At 38.5% G+C, this 24,206-nt stretch overlaps 1 protein-coding gene across 2 annotated transcripts in view; it reads left to right on the plus strand.

The window, feature by feature from the left end:
• The window catches only part of LMBRD1 (LMBR1 domain containing 1), a 43,640-nt gene extending 19,868 nt beyond the window's left edge, over positions 1–23,772 (plus strand). For both annotated transcript variants that reach the window (XM_028722680.2, XM_028722681.2), the window contains exons 8-16: positions 3,975–4,100; positions 5,782–5,934; positions 10,947–11,011; positions 12,221–12,323; positions 13,283–13,387; positions 15,506–15,655; positions 17,071–17,149; positions 22,294–22,385; positions 22,546–23,772. In XM_028722680.2, the coding sequence (XP_028578513.2) occupies positions 3,975–4,100; positions 5,782–5,934; positions 10,947–11,011; positions 12,221–12,323; positions 13,283–13,387; positions 15,506–15,655; positions 17,071–17,149; positions 22,294–22,385; positions 22,546–22,665 (993 nt within the window). In that variant the 3' untranslated portion in view covers positions 22,666–23,772. The remainder of the gene's footprint in view (positions 1–3,974; positions 4,101–5,781; positions 5,935–10,946; positions 11,012–12,220; positions 12,324–13,282; positions 13,388–15,505; positions 15,656–17,070; positions 17,150–22,293; positions 22,386–22,545) is intronic.
• Positions 23,773–24,206: the final 434 nt, after the last annotated feature.

Consider the following 24,206-nt stretch of genomic DNA (forward strand, 5'->3'; position numbering starts at 1 on the left):
GTATTCATTTCAAAACACAACAGTTATTGCCAAGCAGTAATTGTACTTGAAGTTACAGGTTTAATTAACAAGTGGCACTTTCAGTGACTGCCACACATTTGGAAAATGGGCATTATTAGTAGCTGTTGGGACTTAATGTTTATGATATTTACTAGTACTGGAACAAAAAGCACAAGCATTGCACCTTTAATCAAAACTAAGCGGCGGTTGCCAGTATATTTTCTTGTGCTCTAAATCAGAGGTTTTCCATCTGAGATTGCAGCCCAGCTTCTGTGAGGAAGGGACCAAGCCAAGGAAAGGGCTGCCTCCATAGGTTGGCGTGTTTATTTTCAGCCAGTGCCTGAGTCTACTCTTCGGCTCCTTCTGCCCCCTCTTCATAGGGCAAAGCCTGGAATATGGACTGCCATAAAGAGCCTTATGCACATATATTCCTTAGTCCTTGTTTTTTTTTTTATCTTAATAATGGATTTTTAATTGTGGTAAGCATCTTGGGCAGACAGTTTTAGATGAAAGGCGGACTTTGAGAAAATCGGTAATGGTATTCAAGTTTTCCTGAAAAAACAGGTTGCCCATCACTACCAATTTATCATGGAAAGTTTTAAGGCCCTAGCTTAACTGATGATGGAGAAGATCAACAGTTTTGGCCAGATCCCTTTTGCAATATTCTGCTTGAAATTGGCATTTCACAAGCTATGGGAGTATGGCTTTGGAGAGCTGCTGTTCCGTGAATAAAGGCAGTTTTGTTGGATGCTGCTTGTATGAGAGTAAAGGAGTTACTTATATTTTGGCCTTAAACTCTGCCAATTCAATAGGCTTAGCTGGAGTCAAGGAGCAATACTGTTGTAAGATATAGATGGTAAAATGGAGCTCATATACAGCTGTGATACGCCATTTATCTCTTTTTGAATTTCCACAGCAGTGCAGTTGATCCTGGGTAAGTGGAAAGTTTATTTTCAAAAACGAAACTGAAAAGAGGGAGATGCAATTGGCTGATAAAATTTGAGTCAATTGAGAATTTGAGATAGTCCAAAGAAATTTTTCTTTGAGTGGGAAATGCCCCAGTGCCTTATTGTTATTTACTTACATAATTCGTATCAGGATTTATCACCATGATCTCATTTCTGTTACACCGTTTTCTCTTTTTTTAGTTTTCAATAATGTGTGTACACATACATGCCATCTTTGCTTCTGGCATTTTTATAGCTTTTGCTTTCTGGATAAACAGCCTCCATTCCTCAGTTACCCTTGGAGGGTTGTACAGTTTATGGCTGTATATCTTTACTGTCTGATAAACAGTTCCAAGTTTTCCCCCTTCAGTATAATTTAGAAATGCTATTAACCCCCCTCCCAAACAGCAACCTATTTTCACACACTTTTGTCACTCTACTTTCGATTGATATTAATACCTGGTATCGTTAGGTTTCACCTCTTACAATATTCCACCACCAGCACCAAAATGGAAAATAATCTCTTGGGAATGATTCTACATCATGACATAGCATCCTGCCCTTGGGGCCACTCTGCAGCAAATGGGAGCACCACCAGGCTGCTCTGAGAGTTGAAGAAGCAAAGCCTTTTCTCTTGTCTAAAGAGGAAAAGCAACATGTTGCCACCTCATCTTAAATAATATTAAGCCCCATACAGTGGTACCTCGGGTTACATACGCTTCAGGTTACATATGCTTCAGGTTACAGACTCCGCTAACCCAGAAATAGTACCTCAGATTAAGAACTTTGCTTCAGGCTGAGAACAGAAATCGTGCTCCGGCGGCGTGGCGGCAGCGGGAGGCCCCATTAGCTAAAGTGGTGCTTCAGGTTAAGAACAGTTTCAGGTTAAGAACGGACCTCCGGAACCAGTTAAGTACTTAACCTGAGGCACCACTGTACTCGTGACCAAATGCTAACAGATTTTGAATAACCCTTGAGATTATTGATTCAGGTAGGTAGCCGTGTTGGTCTGACACATTCAAAATATATTTAAAAATTGCCTAGTAGCACCTTAGAGACCAACTAAGTTTGTTCTTGGTATAAGCTTTCATGTGCATGCATACTTCTTCAGATACTTGAGATTATTATAAGCTTCATAGTCTGTTTTTACTCATCCTTTCTGTATTATATTTTTTTAATGCTTGGGAATATACTGTATTTTCAAATATATGGTTATTATCTTTTTTAAAGACCAATATAAGTTAGCTTCTCCCCTCCCCATATACTGTCATGTCACTCATCTTGAACAAAACACCTGCGTTTCAATTTAATTCTTCCACCCCTTCCTGTCATAACTGGAATTGCTTTATAGGTTACTGTCTTTTGGGGGGTGGGGGTGGGAAGGGTATATTAAAGATTTTCTTTCCATTTCACAGACTTTATTTTATGTGCTTTCTAAATTACTAGGTATTCCTTTGCTCCAGTTCTTAAATTCTTCTTTAGAGGAAGATTAAGAGCAAGGCTTTATCTGTGGTGGAACACATTCCCTACAAATAGTTACATAGGTGCTAGGCAACTGAGCTCTGTATGCCAGCTCAAAACTTATTTGCCCGGGCTTTTAGTGAATAATGCTGTGGTTTCTGTTTTATCTGGGGTGTGAACTAATTGTTCTTACAGTTTTTATTTTTTAACGACGTCTTAATGATGTTGCTTTTGCTGAAAAGTGGCATGTAGATAGGAATTAACGGTGGGTTACAAATAACTAGTTTTTAAAATATAGGCATTACTTTCTATTTTCTCGGGGGGCAACAGAGAGGCTCCCTCTAAAGATAAGAAATGTTGGTGGCAGCACTATCTCACAATTACTGACCATTGGGAAACTCACCATCCAACTTTAGTTTGAAAACCCCCAAAACCTAACTATTATGGAAGAACTAACAAACCATTTGAGGACATCAAGAAACCACAAAGCCGCAGACTCCTTTCATAAAACTTGGCAAGACTCTTTCCTTTATTGATAAGGATTATGTAGATGCACAAGTGCCAAAATAGCATGTCCGCTTCTGGAATCTATACCTATTTTATGAGGTGTTCATGGAGATACTAGCCATTTATAAACTAACAAATGAGAACAAACCCCTAGCAGTGTAGAGTGATAAAACCTTTATTCTCTTCTGCTCATTACCTCAACTGCCTGCCTGTACCCCACAACAGACCCATTTACCTATCTACTTCTTTGCTCTCATAAGCAGAAGGTTGTACTGAATTTTTACGTTGCTGACTACTGAATTTTTACGTTGCCGATTTTATTGTTCGTGTTATTGTTATATATAGTAAAATAAATATGAAAACGATCAAACCATTCCACAAGGAATTTCTATTCTCTCATTCCTGTCTTTCATTTCTCCTTCCTTGTCTCCTACAACTTTTAAAAAAAGAATTGTTGCTCTAGAAACTTGTATACTTTATCTATGTTTGTCAAACTGCCAGTTTTTTATTTTCTCCCCTTTCCTTAGATGTACAGAGTCCTCATTTTTATTGCTTTGTATAATTTTGCAGTCTCCTGTTTTTTTTTGTTTATAAGATTTTCCATTTTTCTTATGGACTACTGCCAGTCTTGTAGTGTATCCCTTTGCAGCTTTATTGCTTGCCAAGTTCCTCAGCCTCTAAAATTGGACTACAGCTGAGCATGTAACCTTCCTTTCTCAAAATTTACAGCACGTCTGAATAAGTAGCTACAGTTTTTCATACCAGCTATAGTCAATTGTCTTCCAAATGCTAAGTTTCTCCTCCATCCTCCATTGATCTCTAAGATGATTGAGGTAGAGATTGTTGCAGTTAAGAGGTATATAATTTGTTTGACTAACTAAGCACCCACTAGTAATCCAATACCATATTCATTATATTGTGCTGAGATTGGTCTGATGGGCAGAATATGAATAAAACAACTGCTTTCTGTGTTGGTTCTAGGATACTGATCAATGTTTTGTCTCAAGGTGATCACTTACAATTGAGAATTAAAATCATCTTTGCATTTCCTCCCTCCAGGCTTATGGCATGTCCGCTTTGCCTCTGAACCTGATAAAGGGAACAAGAAATGCTAGTTATGAACGCTTGGAAAACACTGAAGATATTGAAGAGGTTGAGCAAAGTATACAAAGGATTAAATCAAAGGTTTGGTTGGGTTTCTGTCTTAAAATATTAATTTTTAACAGCTTTAGCTCTCTGGCCAAACAGGCTCTCTTAATTTTCATCCATTTATTAGGTGTTGTACTGCTGTGACTTGACCTGTATTTTCTCTTATATGTATCTTATCTTTTGCTTTCTGTACCCTGCTCTGATATTTAACAATGTGAGCAGTTTAAAATCTTTAGAAATATATGTTTAGATTGGGTAGAGGGCAGAGCTGGCTCAAGACATTTTGGCACCTGAGGCAAAGCACAAAATGGTGCCCCTTCCTTCCCCTCCCCACCAGAGAAGGAGGAGTGAGTGAAGGTCTACATCAGGAACAAGGAGGGAATAAATATATCCATTGGGATCTGATGCCCCTGTGCATCCTGCCGCCCGAGGCGGTCGCCTCACCTTACCTCATGCAACATGAGGCTGCATTTTAGGCTGTATTTTAATTGTTTGGTGGTGGTGGTTTTTCTTCTATTATGTTTTATTGTAATTCATATTTGGTGTTAGCCGCCCTGAGCCTGGCCCTGCCTGGGGAGGGTGGGTATAACTATTTTATTATTAATATTAATATTAATATTATTATTAATAATAATTTTTAAAAGTATATACTGTAATGTATGTCTAGTGAGATTGAAATAACCAAAATGAATCTTCACAGTTGTATATAACGCTAACTATTAGCTCTCCTCTCCTGCTATATACTGTTCTTTTGATTTAACTGTGGCAGTGGTATTATAAGTTTCAATAATTTTCACACTTCTAAAAATATGAGTACTAAGCACACACACTTTTCAGTGAGGCACTTGCAGAGAGGACATTTTTGAGACTTTATAATTGGATTGATACTCTTAGATCAGAAAAATATCTCTCCACATATGCTTACTAGAATAAGTGATTTATTGAATAGAATAGTGCTTTTCTGGTTGTTGTTGTTTTTAAAGTGGTGCTGGTACTTATATTATGATAAATGGTAAAATACCTCTTCTACTCCACCACTTCCTGCACCCTCTCCCACGTTTTTATTGAATTTGTGATCATTTTTTATTAGAAGGTTGATGATACTCAATCAAGAATACATAAAAAGGTGTTTATTGAGTGTCACATAACTAAAAATTAGGCTAAATTGCTGCTGTGGGGGCATGGCATAGCACAAAATGGTGACCATGGGGATGTGGCATAGTACAAAATTAGAGTACAGCCATTGCTCCCCCCCCCCCCCAACCTTATGCTTGCCATGCGGAGTCAGCCAAGTACTGATTCTGATTGTGGAGACCACACAATATTGATTTTTCCCCCATGCAAAACAATGCTATTGTCTGATTACAGAGAGCATTTCCTGGTAACAGGAAAAATAATTCAATATGGCCACAGTACACTTACCTTTCGTACACACATACACACTCTTTTGCGTTCCTTCTCCCGCCATTTTTTTAAAAGCAAGCCCCAGCATGGGCAAAGAAGGCTTGGCTGACGGGAATAGCAGGGGGAAGCAAAGCTTCTGGTATTATACACTGGACAGAAAAAACCCCACTGAGTGGAACCCTTTTTAAATGGCATAGCTGCTAAAATGAGATACTGGATATCTTTGAATTAAGAACCCAAACAACCATGGAAAAATACAAACTCAAACTTCAAGATTTACATCTTTTGTTCTCACCCTTACACCCCCTGTTAGTGCAAAGATGGTCGGCCTCTACCAACTCGGGATAGGCGGACACTGCAACAGCTTGAGGACAAGCTAAGAGCCCTTCGAAGGAGAGGGAGGCGCCTGGAATATATTGAGAAGAGCTGCTGGACAAGATTCTGTGGAGCCATGAGGCCACTAAAAGTAAAGTATAGCACATATTTTTTTTTTATGTATACCTGTATTATGTAAAGCCACTAACTGGTTAGAGCACAAATTTAAAGCCCTTTTTTGACAATGCATGCCAGTAATGGGTGGTCCCAGAGCCTGAGGTAGGTAGATCATTCCTTTTTCTCTCCCCCCTTCTCTTCCCCCCTGCTTTTTCCACTCCTTGCCACCAACATGAGATTTGGACTGAGGACCCCATGAAAGCTCTAAGGCTATAGGTTGTCCACCCCAGGTTAGAGGCAGGGGGTTACACGTAGCTGCCACAGTATGAAACAATGAATTTTTAAAAAAGGTATTTTTTTCTATCTGGCTAAAAATATTTACCACGATGACAAGAAGTGGTCAGTTAGTTTCATGTGCTCAAGGTCGCCCCCCCAAGCTGAACAGCAAGGAAAAAACAAGAGTAATTGCAGTACAGTGGTACCTTGGTTTTTGAATGTCTCTGTTGATGAATATTTCGGTTTTCGAATGCCGTAAACCTGGTAGTAAATTCTTCAGTTTTCGAATGCACCTCGGAAGTTGAACATGCCATGCGGCTTCCATATTGATTTTTCCGTTTTGAGACTCCCGTATTGAGTTTTTGGTTTTTGAACGTTTCGGAACAATCTTCCGGAACGGATTCAGTTCAAAAACCGAGGTACCACTGTAACAGTTTGCTCACCCTGATAGCCCATTTCTGATATGGCTTTCAAAATCTGCTGTATCTGTGGGTAAATGCGGCCTGCTCACCTTGGGCTCACTTAAAGCAGCTCTTTGCATCTGAGACGTTTTATGCATGTTTTCACACTATCCATTTTTCACACTATCCATCTTTAGAACAAATCAAACAAACAAAAATCAATACTTTTACTTTCCCAGGTTGTTGGTAAGCAGGATAAGACTAGAACTCTATAGACCAAAGATTCTGGGGGCAGATTATACTAATTAAAGTTCAAATAAGTCTTTAAGAATGACGGAAATGGTCCGTTATGATAGAAAATGGTGCTTATGTTGCCAAGATGTAGGGGGAAATAGGCAGTGATGTTACTTGGATGGACTTCCGTTTTAACACTAGGTTGGAACAAAGAATCAACTTAGTAAACTCAATAAATAAATACTTGCAATATTTTGTAACAAATGTTTGCACAACATACTGTTTAGAAATCAGTCTGGTCAGGTCTCTTGTGAACCTGCCAATTCATTATATGCACAGTTTTCAACTATTTCTGCCTTTTTATAGTTAAAAGAATACAAGCAATCCTTGTTTTGTGCAGGGGTTACATTCCAAACCCCCACAGACGTCGGCTGAGTTCTCGTAAGCCCACCCTGCCCCTTTTCATGATGTCTTTAGGACATCGGGGGGCTACTTTTGGGTTTGGTGACGTGTGTGTGATCACGCGTCATTTGGACATTCCTGAATCACTTGCTGCCTGTATTATGATTCAAAAGTAAAAGCAAGATGTGGAAGATAGACAAATTTATACTATATAAGCACTAGATAATTGTGACATCATTTCTTTTTTTAAAAAGTTGATTTTTTTTTAAAGTTCTGTTGATTTACTTGGAAATGAGGTTCCTTTGAAATATGCTTAGGACTGTAGCCACTGACAGTTTTGCAGTGCCACAGGGTCACAATCTATTTAGCAACTATATAAACTAAGTTGGAAGCAGGAGCAAGATTTATGGTTGAAGTTACTGATAAAATTGGACAAATAGTGGATCAAATTAAGATGGGTAGACAGGTGGAGAAATGTGTGAACAGACTTGTAGGATGAACAAATAAGCAACAAATTGAATTTAGAGTTAGAAAAGCATCAGGGCACGAATGTGGAGAAATGAAGGTATGTAGCAGAAGTAGAAGCAAAAGCCTGAAGACACTGGGGATTTTAAACTTATATAAACAGGATTACACCTGAATACTGCTGAAAGTACTTCTGGTTTTCAATATGCATGCTTTCTACCAGAGATCCTTTCAGCATATCTGGGTTGAATTGTCACCAGAAAAATATTCTTTCATCTTAAAAATACCCTCTTCATATCTAAAGACACAAAAGTTACATGCAAATCAATCAGAAAATGACCTTGCAGTGTCCTGATTGTTTAAAATACTGAAGATAAATAGAAACTGCATAGTATTTCCAGTTTTATAGAAGTACACACTTGTCATGTGTTTAGTCTGGAGGTCAGACCTAATAAATTATTCCCATCATCATTATCCTACTGTTCACTCTTAGGTCCTAGGGCAAGTTACAACAATTAAAGCACAACATTAAAAAGAGTGAATCCTAATAATACACATTTCAAATGTCAAAAGCCAGGGTTAAGGGATGCATCTTCAGCATTCCCTAGAGCTCTTTTCAGATAACGTGTTCTGGATATTTGGTATATATACACAATGCAGAAGTAGCTTCTTACAAGTTTGCATGCACTTTATATCCTTCAAGGACCTTTTCCAGCATGAAAGCTTTTACCACAAACACATAATAGCATATTGGCAATTAGGTAGAATACAGGCTAATTATGTTTGGTTTTGCACCAAAAGTTTAGTTCTGTAGAAAAGCCTGGTCTGTTAGCTTTCTATACCATTTCCTTGTTGTGTAGAACTTAATTTCATAGTTCTCTTTGGCATGCCAACTACCAGCCAGATGGGCAGGGTATAAATAATAAAAGTAATATTATTATTACATTTGGTATTCACAGTTGCAATTATGCAGAAGCTGATCAAATGCAAACTTGCGCTTTAATGCACTGTTGTAATAGTAGTTTGGTTTTTTGAGCATTGGACGGTATCTGTGTGTGCTTACTGGTTCCATGTGACTGTCTCAGTTTGTGGTAGCCATGTGTAGAGAAAGTGCACATAGTAGGGGCTTGTAAATTTTCATGGCACCTGTTAGCCTTTTCTGTTAAATGCCACATCCCCTTTTGTAATTTATTGCAATAAAATTGTGTATCTTGTTTGCAATTAGCTATTGGGAGCCACTTCACTCAAGGCTATCTTCCTGCAGGAAAAATAGAGGGTAGATGATAATTTGGGACACATACAAGTTACATTTGTGTAGGAAAGTTTTACAAAGTGACCTCCGGTTATCGTTGATACTGCCTATGCTGTTTTCCTTTTAATTGCATGATCTAAAATTGAACCAGCACACTGCTTGGAATGCACCATGATCTTAGTTAACATTCATTTTTTCACTGATAGGTAGCAAGTAAAAGCTAGTACAAATTGGGGAAAATGACATTTATTACTATGCTGCTGTAGTTCACGTAACACAAAATGCACTCGTCCCAGAATATTCCTACAATAAACAAACACTTTGTCTTGGAGAGTGCCGGTCATTCTCTAGAGTTATAGATATTTGATCTGTGTGATTTCTCCCCCTCCCCCCCATCTCAAAACAGATACTGTGACTTTTCGTTTGTGAACAGTTGAGAATAGCAGTGAACATATGGAGTTCTACATTTGGTATTTGCAGCTCATTAAGAGCTTCCACTGAAAATTTATCTTGAAAAAAGGTCTTACATTGTGCTCTCAATCTTTAAATGAATATATTTATCTTGTGGCTTCAATTGCTCAGAGAATATTGCTTTGGGGAAAAACAACAAAAAACAAGATTGCCAAGAAGCCAGGCAACACTTTCCAGTCTTTATTACATGCCATTATTTTACTGTGTAAGTGTGTAGGTTTGACTTCTTGTTGCTTTCCCACTCTTTCTATGTAGTTTCAGAAAAACACTTCTCTTAAGCAGATCTCCTCTGTGTGAAAATTCTTAAATTCAGTGGCCAGCTGAATTTCAGTGTGTGTGAACCTTTAGATATACAGAAGGGATATTTTAGCTACACTGCATCATTTTGATTTTTGCTTAAATGTTTGTCACTTTCACACACTTATAGTGGTGGGGGTAATTTTCTAAAATCTTCTTGCTCATTCTGCATGGTACTGTGGGGTCTGCCATTGTGGAGGCCATAGAACAGCTTAGCAAGTTTTTGAAAGCTGCTTGCGCAAGGGCTACGTGTGTGCTGTAATAATAATAAAAAATTATTATTTGTACCCCACCATCTGGCTGGGTTTCCCCAGCCACTCTAATGTGCTACAATTTAATGAGATGCATGTAAGAAATTGTTTTGGGGATGCTTTCCTCATTGCAGTGTTGTTGTTTTTTTAAGTATTCATCATTTTATAACATCTATTTTTAAATATAATTTTTGTATTGTCCTCTCTGATGGTACTTGAAAATGAACCCATGCAGTACAAGCCATAGTTGCCATTGAGAAAACGAGATTCAGTGACAGCGTAGAATTTACAAAGCATGAACAACCTAGGTCCAAGGTACCTTAGAGGCCACCTAAACCCTTATATCCCAGCTCCAAATCGTCTGCAGCAGTGTCATTGGTTGTTCCCCAAGTTGGTGGTGCTCATTTGACATCAACATGAAATAGAGGATTTAGTGTCCCCATTCCAGCTCTGTAGAATGCTCTGCCAGGAGAAATTCATCAGGCTCCATCAATTTCACTCTTTAAACTTCTGCTGAAAACTATTCTGTTCTTCCAGGCTTATGCAGGCAATTCAGAATACATTTTTCCATAATACGTAGTTGATTGTGTCAGATTTTAAATTTTGTATGTGTTTTTATTATATGTGTACATAACTGTAAAGCAGTTTGCTATTTTTTATGCTATAGTGCAGGGATGTCCAACACGTCAATTGCGATCTACTAGTCGATCCCTGCGAGGTTTGGGTAGATCGCGGTCGATCGCTAGCCCCCTTCTGGCCCTGCCCACTCTCCCTGCGCTGGTTTCTGGCCAGCGATTACAAAGTTAGTGGCTGCTTCTGTTCCACCCTCCCTCAGAAGAGAAAAAAGCTCAACAACTTTGACCCGAACCCCTAGAAAACGGGGGTAGATCACTGCCAGATTTTAATTTCGAAAGTAGATCGCAGTCTCTCCGTAGTTGGCCACCCCTGCTATAGTGATATATACTTATTTTTATTAAGTAAATAATTTGTCTTTTAGATTGTCTGGGGAATATTTTTTATCCTGGTGGCCCTGCTGTTCGTTATTTCACTCTTCTTGTCCAAGTAAGTTTATAGTGTGCTTTCTACATTTAAAAATGAGGCTGTGTGAAATTATATTACTTGCAAAGTGGGATTCACGCTAACCTTTCATGTGAATGTTTCTTGTTTGCCACCCCAAAATTGAGAGTGGGTATGAATCCAGTGAATCCAGAAGTGAACACAGTTTATTAAAATATTACATCTCTCTTTCGAATTTTCCCTTATTGCAATGTGTTTCGCTCAAAGCAAGCACTTGCTGCATTGCATCTTTTAGTTCTTGATGATCATCACATACACTGAAGTAAAATATTGTGCAAAACTTGCTCAAACTGATCTTGAAAAACTAAAAGGAAAGAAGAATGCCTGTATACACTCTTAACTGAATAAAGATTTCTAGGGAACCATTCCTGATTTGCTTGCAATATGGAGATATTCAGGTAGTGAATATGTATAGGTAGGCAGCTGTTACCTATGAAAAGGTGACCTAGAATTTGCAGCAAATTCAGTTTTTAAAACAGATGTCAGTGGCATAATGTGCATAATTCTGCCTTGTCAAAAAATATATGGGCTGCTAGTCAAAGTGTGTGGGCTGGAATGGTTAATATGCTGCAACTAGATTTGAGCCTATGAAGAGAAGTCAGGGGGGCTATGAAATGGAAAAAAAACTATTGTCTAAACTCACTCCTAGTTTATGGGTTCCTCAAAAGATATTTCCCCTGTGATTCTCCACACTAATAAGGAATTGAGGTCTTGGGGCGGTGGTTGAAAGAATGGAAAGGGTCCTGGCAAAATGGCCAGAATTATTTTCAAAGCAGTGTTTGTCCGTGGAGGCAGCCTTCAGTTATGTGCACATTAGCTAGAACTTCTTTACTTTGAATCTTCACCCCAATACAACTCAAGAGATGAAACAGGATTATTTCAGGTTGGTCTGGTAATATGAGTAAGTGTTGCAGAATGAATTATGACACTAAAGTTCAGACAAAGTACAGGCAGCTCCCCAATGGCATGCGTTTGGCATGCCCTTGACCACTAGCATGCACACCCTTTGCAGTCCTGGAAGTGAGTGGGGTGGGAACAAGGGCAGAACGGGGTGGGGTGGGCTTACACGGTCCACTGACGTGTGCGGTGCCTCAGAACACAACCCCCGTGCAAACAAGGAGTTTCCTGTACTCTGTATGTAGGGCTGGTGTTTTCGAAAATCAAAAATAATCTCTTTTTTTGAAATTGCAACAGTTTGGATAAAGCACTGCACTCAGCTGGCATCGACACTGGATTTATAATCCTGGGAACAAATTTGACCAATCCATTGAATATGCTGTTACCCGTTCTACAAACTGTGAGTAAACGATAATGGAAGCTTGTAACACCAATGGTAACTCTTCAGTGAATTCTCCAGTGAAACAAGGTTATTGTTTAAACAGAGGCAAATACGTTCCTACAGGCCATGGTTAATTTTGGCATTACATGTGAATTGGACCTTTGGGGTTTTGGTATGGGTATATTACTGGAATTGCCACTGGGCACATTTTGAGTTTTGAGAGACTGCTGAGGATGCCAGTGAGAAAATGGCTGCCACAGAGGCATAACTCAAAATTTGAGGCGGATCCCCCCACCAGTGGGGACGTGGGTGGTGCTGTGGGTTAAACCACAGAGCCTAGGACTTGCTGATCAGAAGGTTGGCGGTTCGAATCCCCGCGACGGGGTGAGCCCCCGTTGCTCTGTCCCTGCTCCTGCCAACCTAGCAGTTCGAAAGCACATCAAAGTGCAAGTAGATAAATAGGTACCGATCCGGCGGGAAGGTAAACGGCGTTTCCGTGCATTGCTCTGGTTCGCCAGAAGCAGCTTAGTCATGCTGGCCACATGACCCGGAAGCTGTATGCCGGCTCCCTCGGCCAATAAAGTGAGATGAGCACCGCAACCCCAGAGTCGGCCGCGACTGGACCTAATGGTCAGGGGTCCCTTTACCTTTACTACTCCCACCAGCAACAGTGAACATTCCTCTGTACCATAATAATGCTTATTTCACATAAATTACTTTGAAGGTGCCTGCACATTTACTTCATACTTTTGCTCCCAGGATGATTAGGCTTTTTTTTTTTGTATAATGAAAGCACAGTGTCTCAGGTACCAGTGAAAGTCTTTACCCCTGGTGTTTTAGATGTAATCTTGGGGCAAAAATCAGTTAACCCTGGTATGCCCCCCCTCAGCTCTGTCATTTTATTATGGCAGTAATTGTGTTTTAAACTGGAAGAGTTCCATGAGATTTAAACTCTTTATTTATTTTTTGTCTTCTAGGTCTTCCCCCTTGATTATATCCTCATCACTACTATCATCATGTACTTTATATTCACCTCAATGGCAGGAATTCGAAACATGGGAATATGGTTCTTCTGGATAAGGGTGAATATACAGAGATTTATTTATTACAGTTGTATCCTACCCTTCTTTCAATAAACTCGGTACTGCCACTTGAATAATGATTGTGTATATACGTATACAATAGAGACATTATATGAAGAATATAAAGAACTACAGGCAATGCCCATTTTGTACATGTCCAAACATGCAAGAATGTGCATGCGTGCATTGCCAGAATCCGGAAGTGGTTGGGAAAGGGGGCAGGGTAAGCTTACAGGTGCTACGAGGGGGGGGGGGAGGAATGCAACCCCTGCACAAATTGGGGTTCCCTGTATGTATAATGTTTAAACACTGTGTACAGTGTATAAAACCAAATCTTCCAAACACATCTCATCTCTCTCTGCATGCCCCATATACCCTCCCCAAATTAGCTCTGCAAGAGTGAGAGAAACCCCAGAACACATATAGGGGATGAGCAGGGAAAAGAGAGGGAGAGAAGGCCCCATTGTGCACAGAACTACTTCATTGGATATTGCTCATTATATTCTTTCTTGTTGTGGATCTGATACAGAAAATTGTATTTTAACAGTTGATTGCCTTATTATGCTGTTAATCTTCTTGAGTGCCTCAGCCCAAATGCTCAGTACCTGCAGGCACTTCAACATGTTTAATTCTATTAAACATATACTTCATCTTAAACAAGGCATTTTTTAAAAAGTGAGGCTTGCTATAAAAGGAACTTTTAAAACCTAGTAATATGATTTTTAATTTTAAAAAATGCCTAATTTGAAAGTGATTTGCTCTGTGCAAAAATATAAGATAAAATAAGTGTCTATATATAGATTGCTCTATTGTAGGCTTCCTGCTCCAGCATAGCAGTCACCAGCTCATATTCCTTCAGGGCCTCTCTGATTTTGATGCCCTAGCCTCATTTCCGCCCAGAGAGCTATTAGCACCATGCTGTTTCATTTTGATTGAAGCTCTGTGCCCACCTTAAGTCTGCAGAATGTGCTATTCTAATTCTGCTGGTGAAATGGACTAATGGGGGAATTTTGTTATATGGCAAATCTCCTAATTCATACTTTAAGGCTGCAATCATACACTGACTTACCTGGGAGTAAGTGCCGTCAAAATGAATGTGGCTTATTTCTGAGTATACGTCTATAGAATTGCAGTGCGAGACCCCTTTCTACCACAACACTCCATTGTTGGGAAAGGATTGTGGTGTCCATTGCTAAGGCATTTGAGTGGGTTTGGCTAATGACATGTAAAAATTGTGTTTGCTCTTACAGTCCTACCACACAGTCACACAGTTCTCTTGCTCCTGCAGATGGCTTCCATCAGTTTTCCCTTGCTGCGCTTTTGTCTTGAACTCCCTCCCAAAACACCTGTGTGGAATTGCCCCTCTTCCCTCCCCACCTTCAATTATCTCTTGTAAAAATAAATAAAAGTGAGAAGTATTTGATGTAACTAGCCCCTTGATAGATTCCCCATCCACAATAACTTGAACTTCAGGTACTAGCAGTTGCTTTCATTCCTCCCTTGCGATAGTTTTCTCTTGCCTCTCATTCTTTCTTTCCCCTGTTTCTCTCTGCTTGGCTGTTTTTACATCGTAAACAGCAGTTGTTTAAACAATTTGACATTTCTTAAACTCCTCCACCCACTACAGTGTCAGCTGTAGTATTAGTATTATTATTTCTTATGGTACAGCATTTGCTTTCTATGTTAAGGATCCCAAATTCAATTTGTGGCATCTTCAATTTTTTTAAAATGAAAAAAAATTAGATAGGTAATGGAAGATGGAAAGGCCTTTGTCCCTGAGTCCCTGAAAAGCCATTGCCCATCAGAGTAGGCCAAACTAGGTTAGATGGACCACTAGCCTTAACACAGTGTAAAGGCAGCTGCTTCCTCTGTTCTCCTATTGCACTACATAAACAAGTAGGAATGATAATGATTAGTACAAGTTGAATGTGAAGCACCAAGAGGGTTATCTTCAATATCAAGAAAATTAGTACTTCAGTAATAGAAATCCTGTTCTTAAAAATTTTTGTAAGCTCCTTAAGTCTTGGAAAGGTGTCACAGAAATATTTTAAAATAAAAGACCAGGTCTGCCCAAGGCATAATGTTGGCGGAATTCATATTAATGTTTTTTGCTCTTAGCTGTACAAGATCAGACGGGGGAGGACAAGGCCACAGGCACTTCTCTTTCTCTGCATGATACTGCTGTTGATTGTTCTTCACACCAGCTACATGATATACAGCTTGGCCCCTCAGTATGTTATGTACGGAAGCCAAAAGTACCAATCTCTGGTAAGATTTGTTGTGTGTTGGGGGAAATGAGGTACATTTTGAAGTGGGAATAATACAGTGTTTTAGTAGGTCTTATATTCAGTCTATAGAAGATCTTACTTTCTCCCGAGCCCACATTCCCGTCATGTTCACACTTCTATCTCAGTGGCGTCTACACTGGCTTGGTCATGTATACAGAATGGAAGAAAGCCGGACTCTCAGGGATCCCTGCACTCTTCCACTGCATCCTGAGATAGACGGATGACAGCAACAATATTTTCAGTGGTTAAAAAAAGTGATGCCAAAACACAAAGGAAACATGCTGGAAGCTTGGGCTGAGTCTGGAACAGATTGAAGGAGCCATGGAACTGCTTCAGCACAGATCAAGCTCACAGCATCATTCAACTGGCTTCTAGCAGCTTCTAGCAGCACAGTTAATTGAGTTGAGCTGGGGCCATGCTGAAGCTATGCCATGACAACTATGTATTGGACATTGCACTGTAGTAGTGTATATTATTTGCTTGTTTTATTTTAATTGGTTTTTGTAGTAAAGCAGCTCACATTCTGTTCCAATAAATGCTGTGGCCTGAGCCACAATATATTTATCTCTTTCCCAATCTGTTAGCCTCCAGATGGTGTTAGACTTCAACTCCCATCATCCCTGACCATCGACCGTGATAGTTGGGGCTGATGGGGATCTGTAGACCTAAACATCTGGTGGTCACCAGGTTGGGCAAGTCTGGAATACTACTTTTGCAATAATTTTGCATAGTTTGTTCTTTTTCTATACGCAACATGTTTTGCTGCTAACACTAATAGTTGTATTCATCAATTTTGTCTGTTGCAATTTCACAAGGTTTTGCCTGTGCACTTTCAAGAGTATCTTTGCAATCATAAGGGCTAGGAACTTGCAGTATTCGCTTTTGTTTAGCTTCAGCAACATAATACGGCGTTCTGCTCTTGAATGGAGCTGTGGCATTCACACAGCTCTCTTTTGCACTGGTCTAAAATATATTAACATTCGAAGGACAGTAAGAATCCTGATTAGTTAATTAAAGCAGATACTTGTCTTGATTGACAGGACAGATGATTTTAGAAATGTTTGGTTACTTTAAGTTTGCATTTTATATTACTGTTGTCTTTTTGTTGCTTTACGGACAACCTCTTTGGACAGACATTGCCTGAAATTGTGTGATGATTCTTGTGTTTCTGTCTTAATTATAAAGCTTACAGATTGCTTTATAAAACTTTTAATAACATTAACAATTTGAAATTTAGTTGTGGTTCTTCTGATAGTAAATGAAACCCAAATACCTCACTCACAAGCAAAACTAAAGAAAGAATTATTGTAGCCTGTTGTGCCAAAACAAAATAAGTCATGTATCTGTAGTATTCATATTATAACTGTTTAATGAAACAATCTTCTCTCCACACAGAGTAATATGACAGTGGATGGACACTTGACAAATGTGACAACGTGGGTGCCTAAAGTTTGTGATGCAGATGCCCCTGCAAGTAAGACAACTTTGGATTCTACTCCAACACATTGTTAAAGTACCTTAAATATACTTCTATCAGAACAACTGAAATTTAACTTAGCAACACTGAATACCTATTTGAAGGTCTTCCATAGACTTTAATGTTCTGTATTTTTCTGTCTACAAGACGATGTTTCCTCCCCATTTTTTAAGTAAAAAATTGGAGGGTGTCTTATACATGGATTTATACGGTAAGTCTTGGGTGAGCTGGCAGCTCCTGAGTCACTGAGTGCCGAGGAGCTGGCTGGAGAGGCGAGGTGGTACCAAGGTGAGGAGGGAGCTCAGCAATCATGACTTAGTAGCCTTTGTTAGCCCTGGGCACCATACAGTTGTCTAAACACCTTTTAATAGTTCTCCTGTATTGGGGATGGTGGACCTTTGACCCTCGAGCTCCAGCCACCATGATCAACCATTTGGTATTGTGAGAGCTGAAGTCTAGTAATATCTGAAGGACCACAGTTTCATTACTGTTCCATATGCTTGATAATTTTATCTTTAATAGTGCTTTCCACTAGTTTGAGACATTAAGTTAACTTGCGTGAAATTTCATGCACCCCCCCCCCCCCGCTTTAAATGGTGCTACTTTGGCTGCTCTCTAGTCCTCTGGTACTAAGGCTGATCTTGAGGACAAATTGATATTTGTTGTTGAAAAATCAGCAATTTCATTTTGGAGTTCTTCAGATGTTTTAGGTGGACCCCATTCTTTTTTTCTATATGAGGCATTGCAGTGAATTGGTGGCTTTCCTTTCTAAGCTGAAACTTTGACCAGCTAAGTTTCTAAAAGCCATGTTTTTATTCAAATGAGTGAAAAAGTGATGAGAACTATTTCATCTATGCACTGCATTTCTGGTTTCTTGCTCATTCTACCTGCTGGGCAGCCTCAGTATGCTCTTTTAATCTGGTCCTGCCCCTTGTCACCTTCCACTCCAGTTCGCTTCTGCTCTGAAGTGTATTTTCTACATCTTTAAACATTAGCAGAACTTGAAGACTAAAAACTATGGAATAATGACTCTTTGGCATCTTTATCCTTAGCTAACAATCTGTAAAATTAATTGCTAAAATTAGACACTTAACACTTGCATATTTTTTCAAATGATTTTTATTGAATTTGACAGAGCAGCTATCCCAAGTACAGACAGAAAGCTAAAAAAAAAAAGATAATCTCCCACCGCACAATAAAATCCCCTAACACTTGTATATTTATGACATAGAAGAACTTGTGCTTCTACCAGAAATATGCGTTGTCAGTTTCAGAGTCATTCAATAATAAATTGCAAATTGATAGTTTTCTCTCCTTTTTGCTCTCAGACTCTTTTGTTAGTCAGTGGATGAAAGATGGAAAAGAAGACATTTAGGCTGGGCCTCTCTCCTGAAGTTTTGGGAAATTATAGGTTAAAAAACGTCCATTTCTCTGTTTAAAGATTAGTAGACTTTGATCCACAGGATCTGAGAATTGCAGCTAACAAATCCTTTATACCTTAATACACTTCACATTATGGAATCTTCATACATTGTTTCTGCATTTAGGAGAGCATTTATCTTTGCTCATTTTAATGTGCTGCCTTTTGCACCGTTAAGTTGGCAATTCAACATGATCCTGGTTAATGAACAGTTTTGTTTTTGTGGAGCTGGAGCAATAGATTCTGTTGATCATATTCCTCTGCACTGTAACTTATATAGTGAGTGTATATAGTACAGTTTATGAAGAACTCTTCCAGGAAAATCTCCCAAAGAGCCTGTATTGTTCTGCTTAAGGGATGCTTACTTTTGTATTGCTGGTAGGGTTGCAAAAACTTTTCTCATTCAGTGCCGATCAGGAGAAATTTACTGCTAGCTGCTGCTGCTTCTTCTTCAGAGAGAGAGAGAAGTATATTTATATGCATCTGTTTTTACAAGCTGTATTTTTAATTTGTGTACTTAATTTGCTTGGTGTGTGTGACCATAATAAACAATTCAATTCAGGACGTGAGTTGTATTGCATAATGCCTGGCAAATATTATTGCCGCTCTAGAGAAGTAACAAAGACATTGTAAGTGTAGAGCTAAGGTACTGAACGAGTGTCATGTTTCATTATGATATTTCATGAAGGTCAAACAGGTCCAAAATTTCTACTATAATTTGTTTAGTCAGATTGCTGTAGAGAGCCATCTGTAGGTCTGTTTGTTACTCTTTAATTCAGGTGAGCAGCTGGAGGGGTTGCAGATGGTGCTAAAAATGTGCTGTCCTGATCTACTAATTAAATGTTTTATTTCCTTTTCTCACATTGGCCATAGTGGCCGACAGCGTAGGAAACCTTTTTCACAGGCCAGTTAGATCTATGCCTATATTTTGGTTTTGTCTTTTCTAGATTTCTTTTATTTTTAAAATCACTTGTCTTTCACCTTTCAACTCTCAAAATGGCTCTCTGTTTGTCTTGCAAACCAAATAATACAATACAATATACACAATAAACAATACGATACAATACGAAAGAAATGGGGAGCATTACAAAATAGAGCAAAAGCAAACCTATTTTGCAGGCAAGACTCTAATGCTGCTCAAAGTCCTGGCAGAACAAAAAGGTTTAACTGCTCACCTAAATCTCTCTCATACACACACAAATACATACACACATGTATTCCAACTGAACATCCCTTGGGCTGGAATTCCAAAACCAGGGTGCTGCAACCAAGAAGGCCTGGTCAGTTTACTATGTTAGTCATCCCTCAAAAATTCTGTAGCGAGAACGTTTGGGTATTTTTATGCTTGCATTTGATGAAATATTTGTGAGATGTTCATGAAAGGACCACTATGCCAGAAATCTTTGTTTGATGAGGCTCCGGTTACCACAAAGATACTGAAAGTATCCTGGGAAATGGAGTAATGAGGTCTTGTGGGGCTAGCTGGATTAGGAGCCCAGCACGTTCATTGACCAGACACAAAAAAATCTCCCTCTTCACTTGGGGGTGGGGAATGACAGCATAAGGCTAGCTGACACAACTGCCGAGTGTAAGGTGTTTAAAATTTACTCTGTTATGGAAATTTGCAATTCAGGAGAACTTGATTCTCCCTAATCTAAATGGGCACTTGTTCTAAGCAGCATTGCCAAGAATAGGAGTTAGTGAACTGCTTGGGGATACCCAATCTGTTCTCTAGAACTAATTGCAGCGTTGAATTAGATCTAATTGGGAAAATGTCCACTTTGTAGTGATTGCTACACTAAATCACTCTTCTGTCTAATACTGCTCGTTACATAGAAATCATTGGAAAGCTTGAAATGTTTTGAATAACATACTATATGTGAATGGTATTAGTCTTGCAGTCTAAGATCTGTGTTGGAGAAATACCAGTCTTTCTTACATTAAGCCTTCTGTTAAGAGCCTCACTTTTCTGTGGTGTGTTTCAGTGTGTGAAAAGTAAGTGACAGCTCATCTAGAACAGTCTTTTTCAGCATGTTTCCACCATGTATTAATGAAATTATGCTGTGCCATATCTTTCTGACTTAGCTCCTATATATGAACTTCTGCATTTCAGGACAGTACTGTAACTCCTAAATGCTGTTTTGAATGTTGCCTATCTGGTATTCTACATCTGATTTTAAAATACGCTTCTGAAAGAAGAGACTCTAACAACATTCAGGCATGGTTCATACCAATGTAAAGCATTCCGTATTCCTTGCGAAAGCCTCCTTAACAGATTTCTTTTCTGGATTCGTTTTCTTTCACTGAGACTTCAAAGCCAGATGTGTCAAACAATCATTCCTACATATTTGCTCCTGTAGTTCAAAGTCATCAAGTCTCCAGAGAAACTTTTTCTGGAAAACACATCCTCACCTTCCTCTGTAGATATTGCTGGGATTCCTGGCTTGGTAGACATAGGGTTTTGCTCTCCACTGCGTCAGCATAGTCTGAGAAGCACATCTGTACTTTGACCTAGTTTCACAGAATATTCTTCAACAGCAGTTCAGGTTGTCTTATTATAAGTCCTCTTCTTGTTCAGGTCTACTAAATAGTACTTTGCAAAATATCCTAGTAGTAAAAATGTTGTGGTGAGTTTAAGGGAAACCTCTGCAATGTTGAGATGCAAACTAGGCAAAAACAAGAAATAAATTCTCAAGTTAATTTTTTCTTGTTTTCCATGACAAATCCTGCTCTCTTACTCCCCCCCCATCTGCACCCATTATGACCCTGAACATTGCCCAACAGCTTTGGAAACCAGTTTGGGTGCATATTAGTGTAATACAAACCATGTTGCAGTAATGCTGAAGGATGGTTAACGTAGAAGACAGGTAGTCAATGTGATGCCTTCCAGATATTCTTAGACTCTAGGCTCCATCAGCTCCAGCCAGCATGCCTAATGATCGGAGATGGAGGAAGTTGTAGCTTAACAATAGCTTGGGGTCTGAAATCATGCTGGTGTGTTAAAAATGGGAGCCCCCACAAGTTCATTTATAGCACAGTTTGTTATTTTTCTTCCCATATAATGGCTTAATTGGGAACAAGTGTATGTGTAAACTTCCTTTGAAAGCCATTGTAAGAAAATATGCATATCTTTAATTTGTAAGTAAAGGAAGGAAGCAGAAGAAAGTAGAACACTTGGTAGATGTCACTTGGTTCTGCTGATTGTACCCTTTAATTTAGGAAGGTAGTAGAGATGAGCGCCGCAACCCCAGAGTCGGTCACAACTGGACCTAATGATCAGGGGTCCCTTTACCTTTTTTAAAAACCAAATCTTGCTTGTGAGATGTAATCTCCTAGCAATGTCCAATAAAAAAAATCCAGAACACTTTTGATAGGAAGGGGCGAGTTTTATTCAATTTTCATATTCACTTCAAATACAAGAGTGCAAGAGTCCATATGAGGTTTTGAAAAATGTAAATGCATTCTAAGATTTTGATCAAACAAAACTGTCTGTATTGGTATAAAATATGAACATTGATTTCTTCTTTGAAATAAAAAAGAATGTCTTAGTACTTAATAAATTTATGTGATAGTGGTACCTTCAATTTTAAAGTAACTGTCTTTTATTTTTAAGAGAACCCATGTTTTAGCAGTTGTGACTTTTTAAAGCAGCGTATTCCCTAAAATTAATAACATTTTTTTGCCACACACTTTTAAGTTTTGTTCTTTCCTTTTCTTCCAGATGAATGCACTGTTACTCGGACTTACCTGTTCCTTCACCAGTTTTGGTTCTTCAGTGCTGCATATTACTTTGGCAATTGGGCGTTCATTGCAGTAAGTAAACTTATTTGGAGGTCATTATAAATCCAACTGAACCTTTTAACATAATTGCAATTATCATATCATTTGATACACAGCAATGTTGCCTGACTCTAAATCTGTTACTCCCTTGAACTGATCACCAATAATGCATTATACTGATTTAAATTCACAGGTTTTCTTAATTGGATTAATTGTGTCATGCTGCAAAGGGAAAAAATCTGTTATTGAAGGTGAAGTGGATGAAGATGATTCAGATATAAGTGATGACGAGCCATCCCTCTATTATGGTTGACAGCCCATAAGTTCTGAAGGTTAAAGCATGCAATTTAAAACTGTGAAAATGCCACCATTGGACTTTACTCTTGGAAAAGTTCACATATTTGCCAATGTGGAAAATGAAATCTTTAAGTATACTATTGTATTATAGTTAAGCTAATATGTACATATATAGTCACAAAGGAGCTAATTTTATGAAGGAATGATTAAACAGTACTATAATTTTTTTCCAATATGCACTCTGTGGTCATTATGTTAGTTGCCTTTTTGCTGGTCTTGAGTTTTAAATTACTTTATGCCTGATTCAATTTGACAGTGCTGAAAAGTTAATATAAAATTGATAAATGCTTCTTACAGGAACGCCAAGTTTAAAGTGCAGTGCTTTTTGATTGTACAATTAATATTTAGAACACACTAAATATTTTACATAACAGCAGCTGTAATCATCATTGTCAAATGTTGGGTTATTGCTAATTTCGGTGAGAGACCAAATAATAATAATAATAATAAAAACAGGATGTAGTGAGATGGGGAGCAGCACCTGGGCTTCCATTTCCCTCCTTTGTCTCTTGCAGAATTATCTAGTAGAATACAAGTGCCCTGGGAGAGCCTCGTCTTATTAAAACATTGGTTTTTCTGTAACCCAGTTATGAAGAATGGGATTGTAACAGGGTTAACGAAATTCCACATTCAAATGAATGTGGGATCTCCAGGTTTAGCTCTTACTATGCACAGTGATACAGACAGGTGAGAGAGGATCAATGTTTCTCTCAATCTTGCTATTCATGGCAGGGGTGGGCTGGAGACAGCAGTATTATCTTGATGAATATATCCAGATGTTTCTCTGTAAAAGCGGAGAGAGGCAAAACTTTATTCTTTCTCCATGGTCTAAACTTAACAGTATATGAATTTTAAAATAAGTTGAAAAATTAAACACCTAAGTTTCTATTATTTGCTATGCCCTAACTTAAATATTTTGATGTAGTTTTTTAATTAATAACTGTTGAAATTTGTATCCCTTGCCATTTTGTTCAGTTATACCTAAATGCAACGCATAAACATTTAAAATCATGCAAAGACTTTTTCCTGTATCATTTTGTAAAATAAACTAACCGGGATCTTACTGACATGTATCTTTTCCATATTTTTTTGTAACCTAAACGTTATTACAAAATAAGTAATCTTTACTGTTCCTTGACTTAGCTGCCATTCATTAAATGATTGCAGTTAAACAAGCCAAACATTTGTGAATTAGTTTTCCTGGCTGCAGCACTTTTCTATATTGGCTCAATGAATATATTGTGAAATATTTAATGCTGAACGTTGTTTCAATATTTGACATTAAGATGTTTTGGTTTAACCCCGGTTAGTACTTATATTGCCAGTTAATAGAAGTGATATTTTCTGTTCTCAAAACAGTGGCTTACAAGAAAGCAAAATGCAGAGTTTAGCGTACTTTTGGAGAAATCACAGCCTCTTTAATTTTCTGTCTTATCACAGTATAGTAAAGCATCTTTTTCTATGCTGCTTTGCTTTCTATAACCAGATTTATCTCCC

Source organism: Podarcis muralis, chromosome 3 (genome assembly GCF_964188315.1).
Source record: "Podarcis muralis chromosome 3, rPodMur119.hap1.1, whole genome shotgun sequence".
Taxonomy (NCBI): domain Eukaryota; kingdom Metazoa; phylum Chordata; class Lepidosauria; order Squamata; family Lacertidae; genus Podarcis; species Podarcis muralis.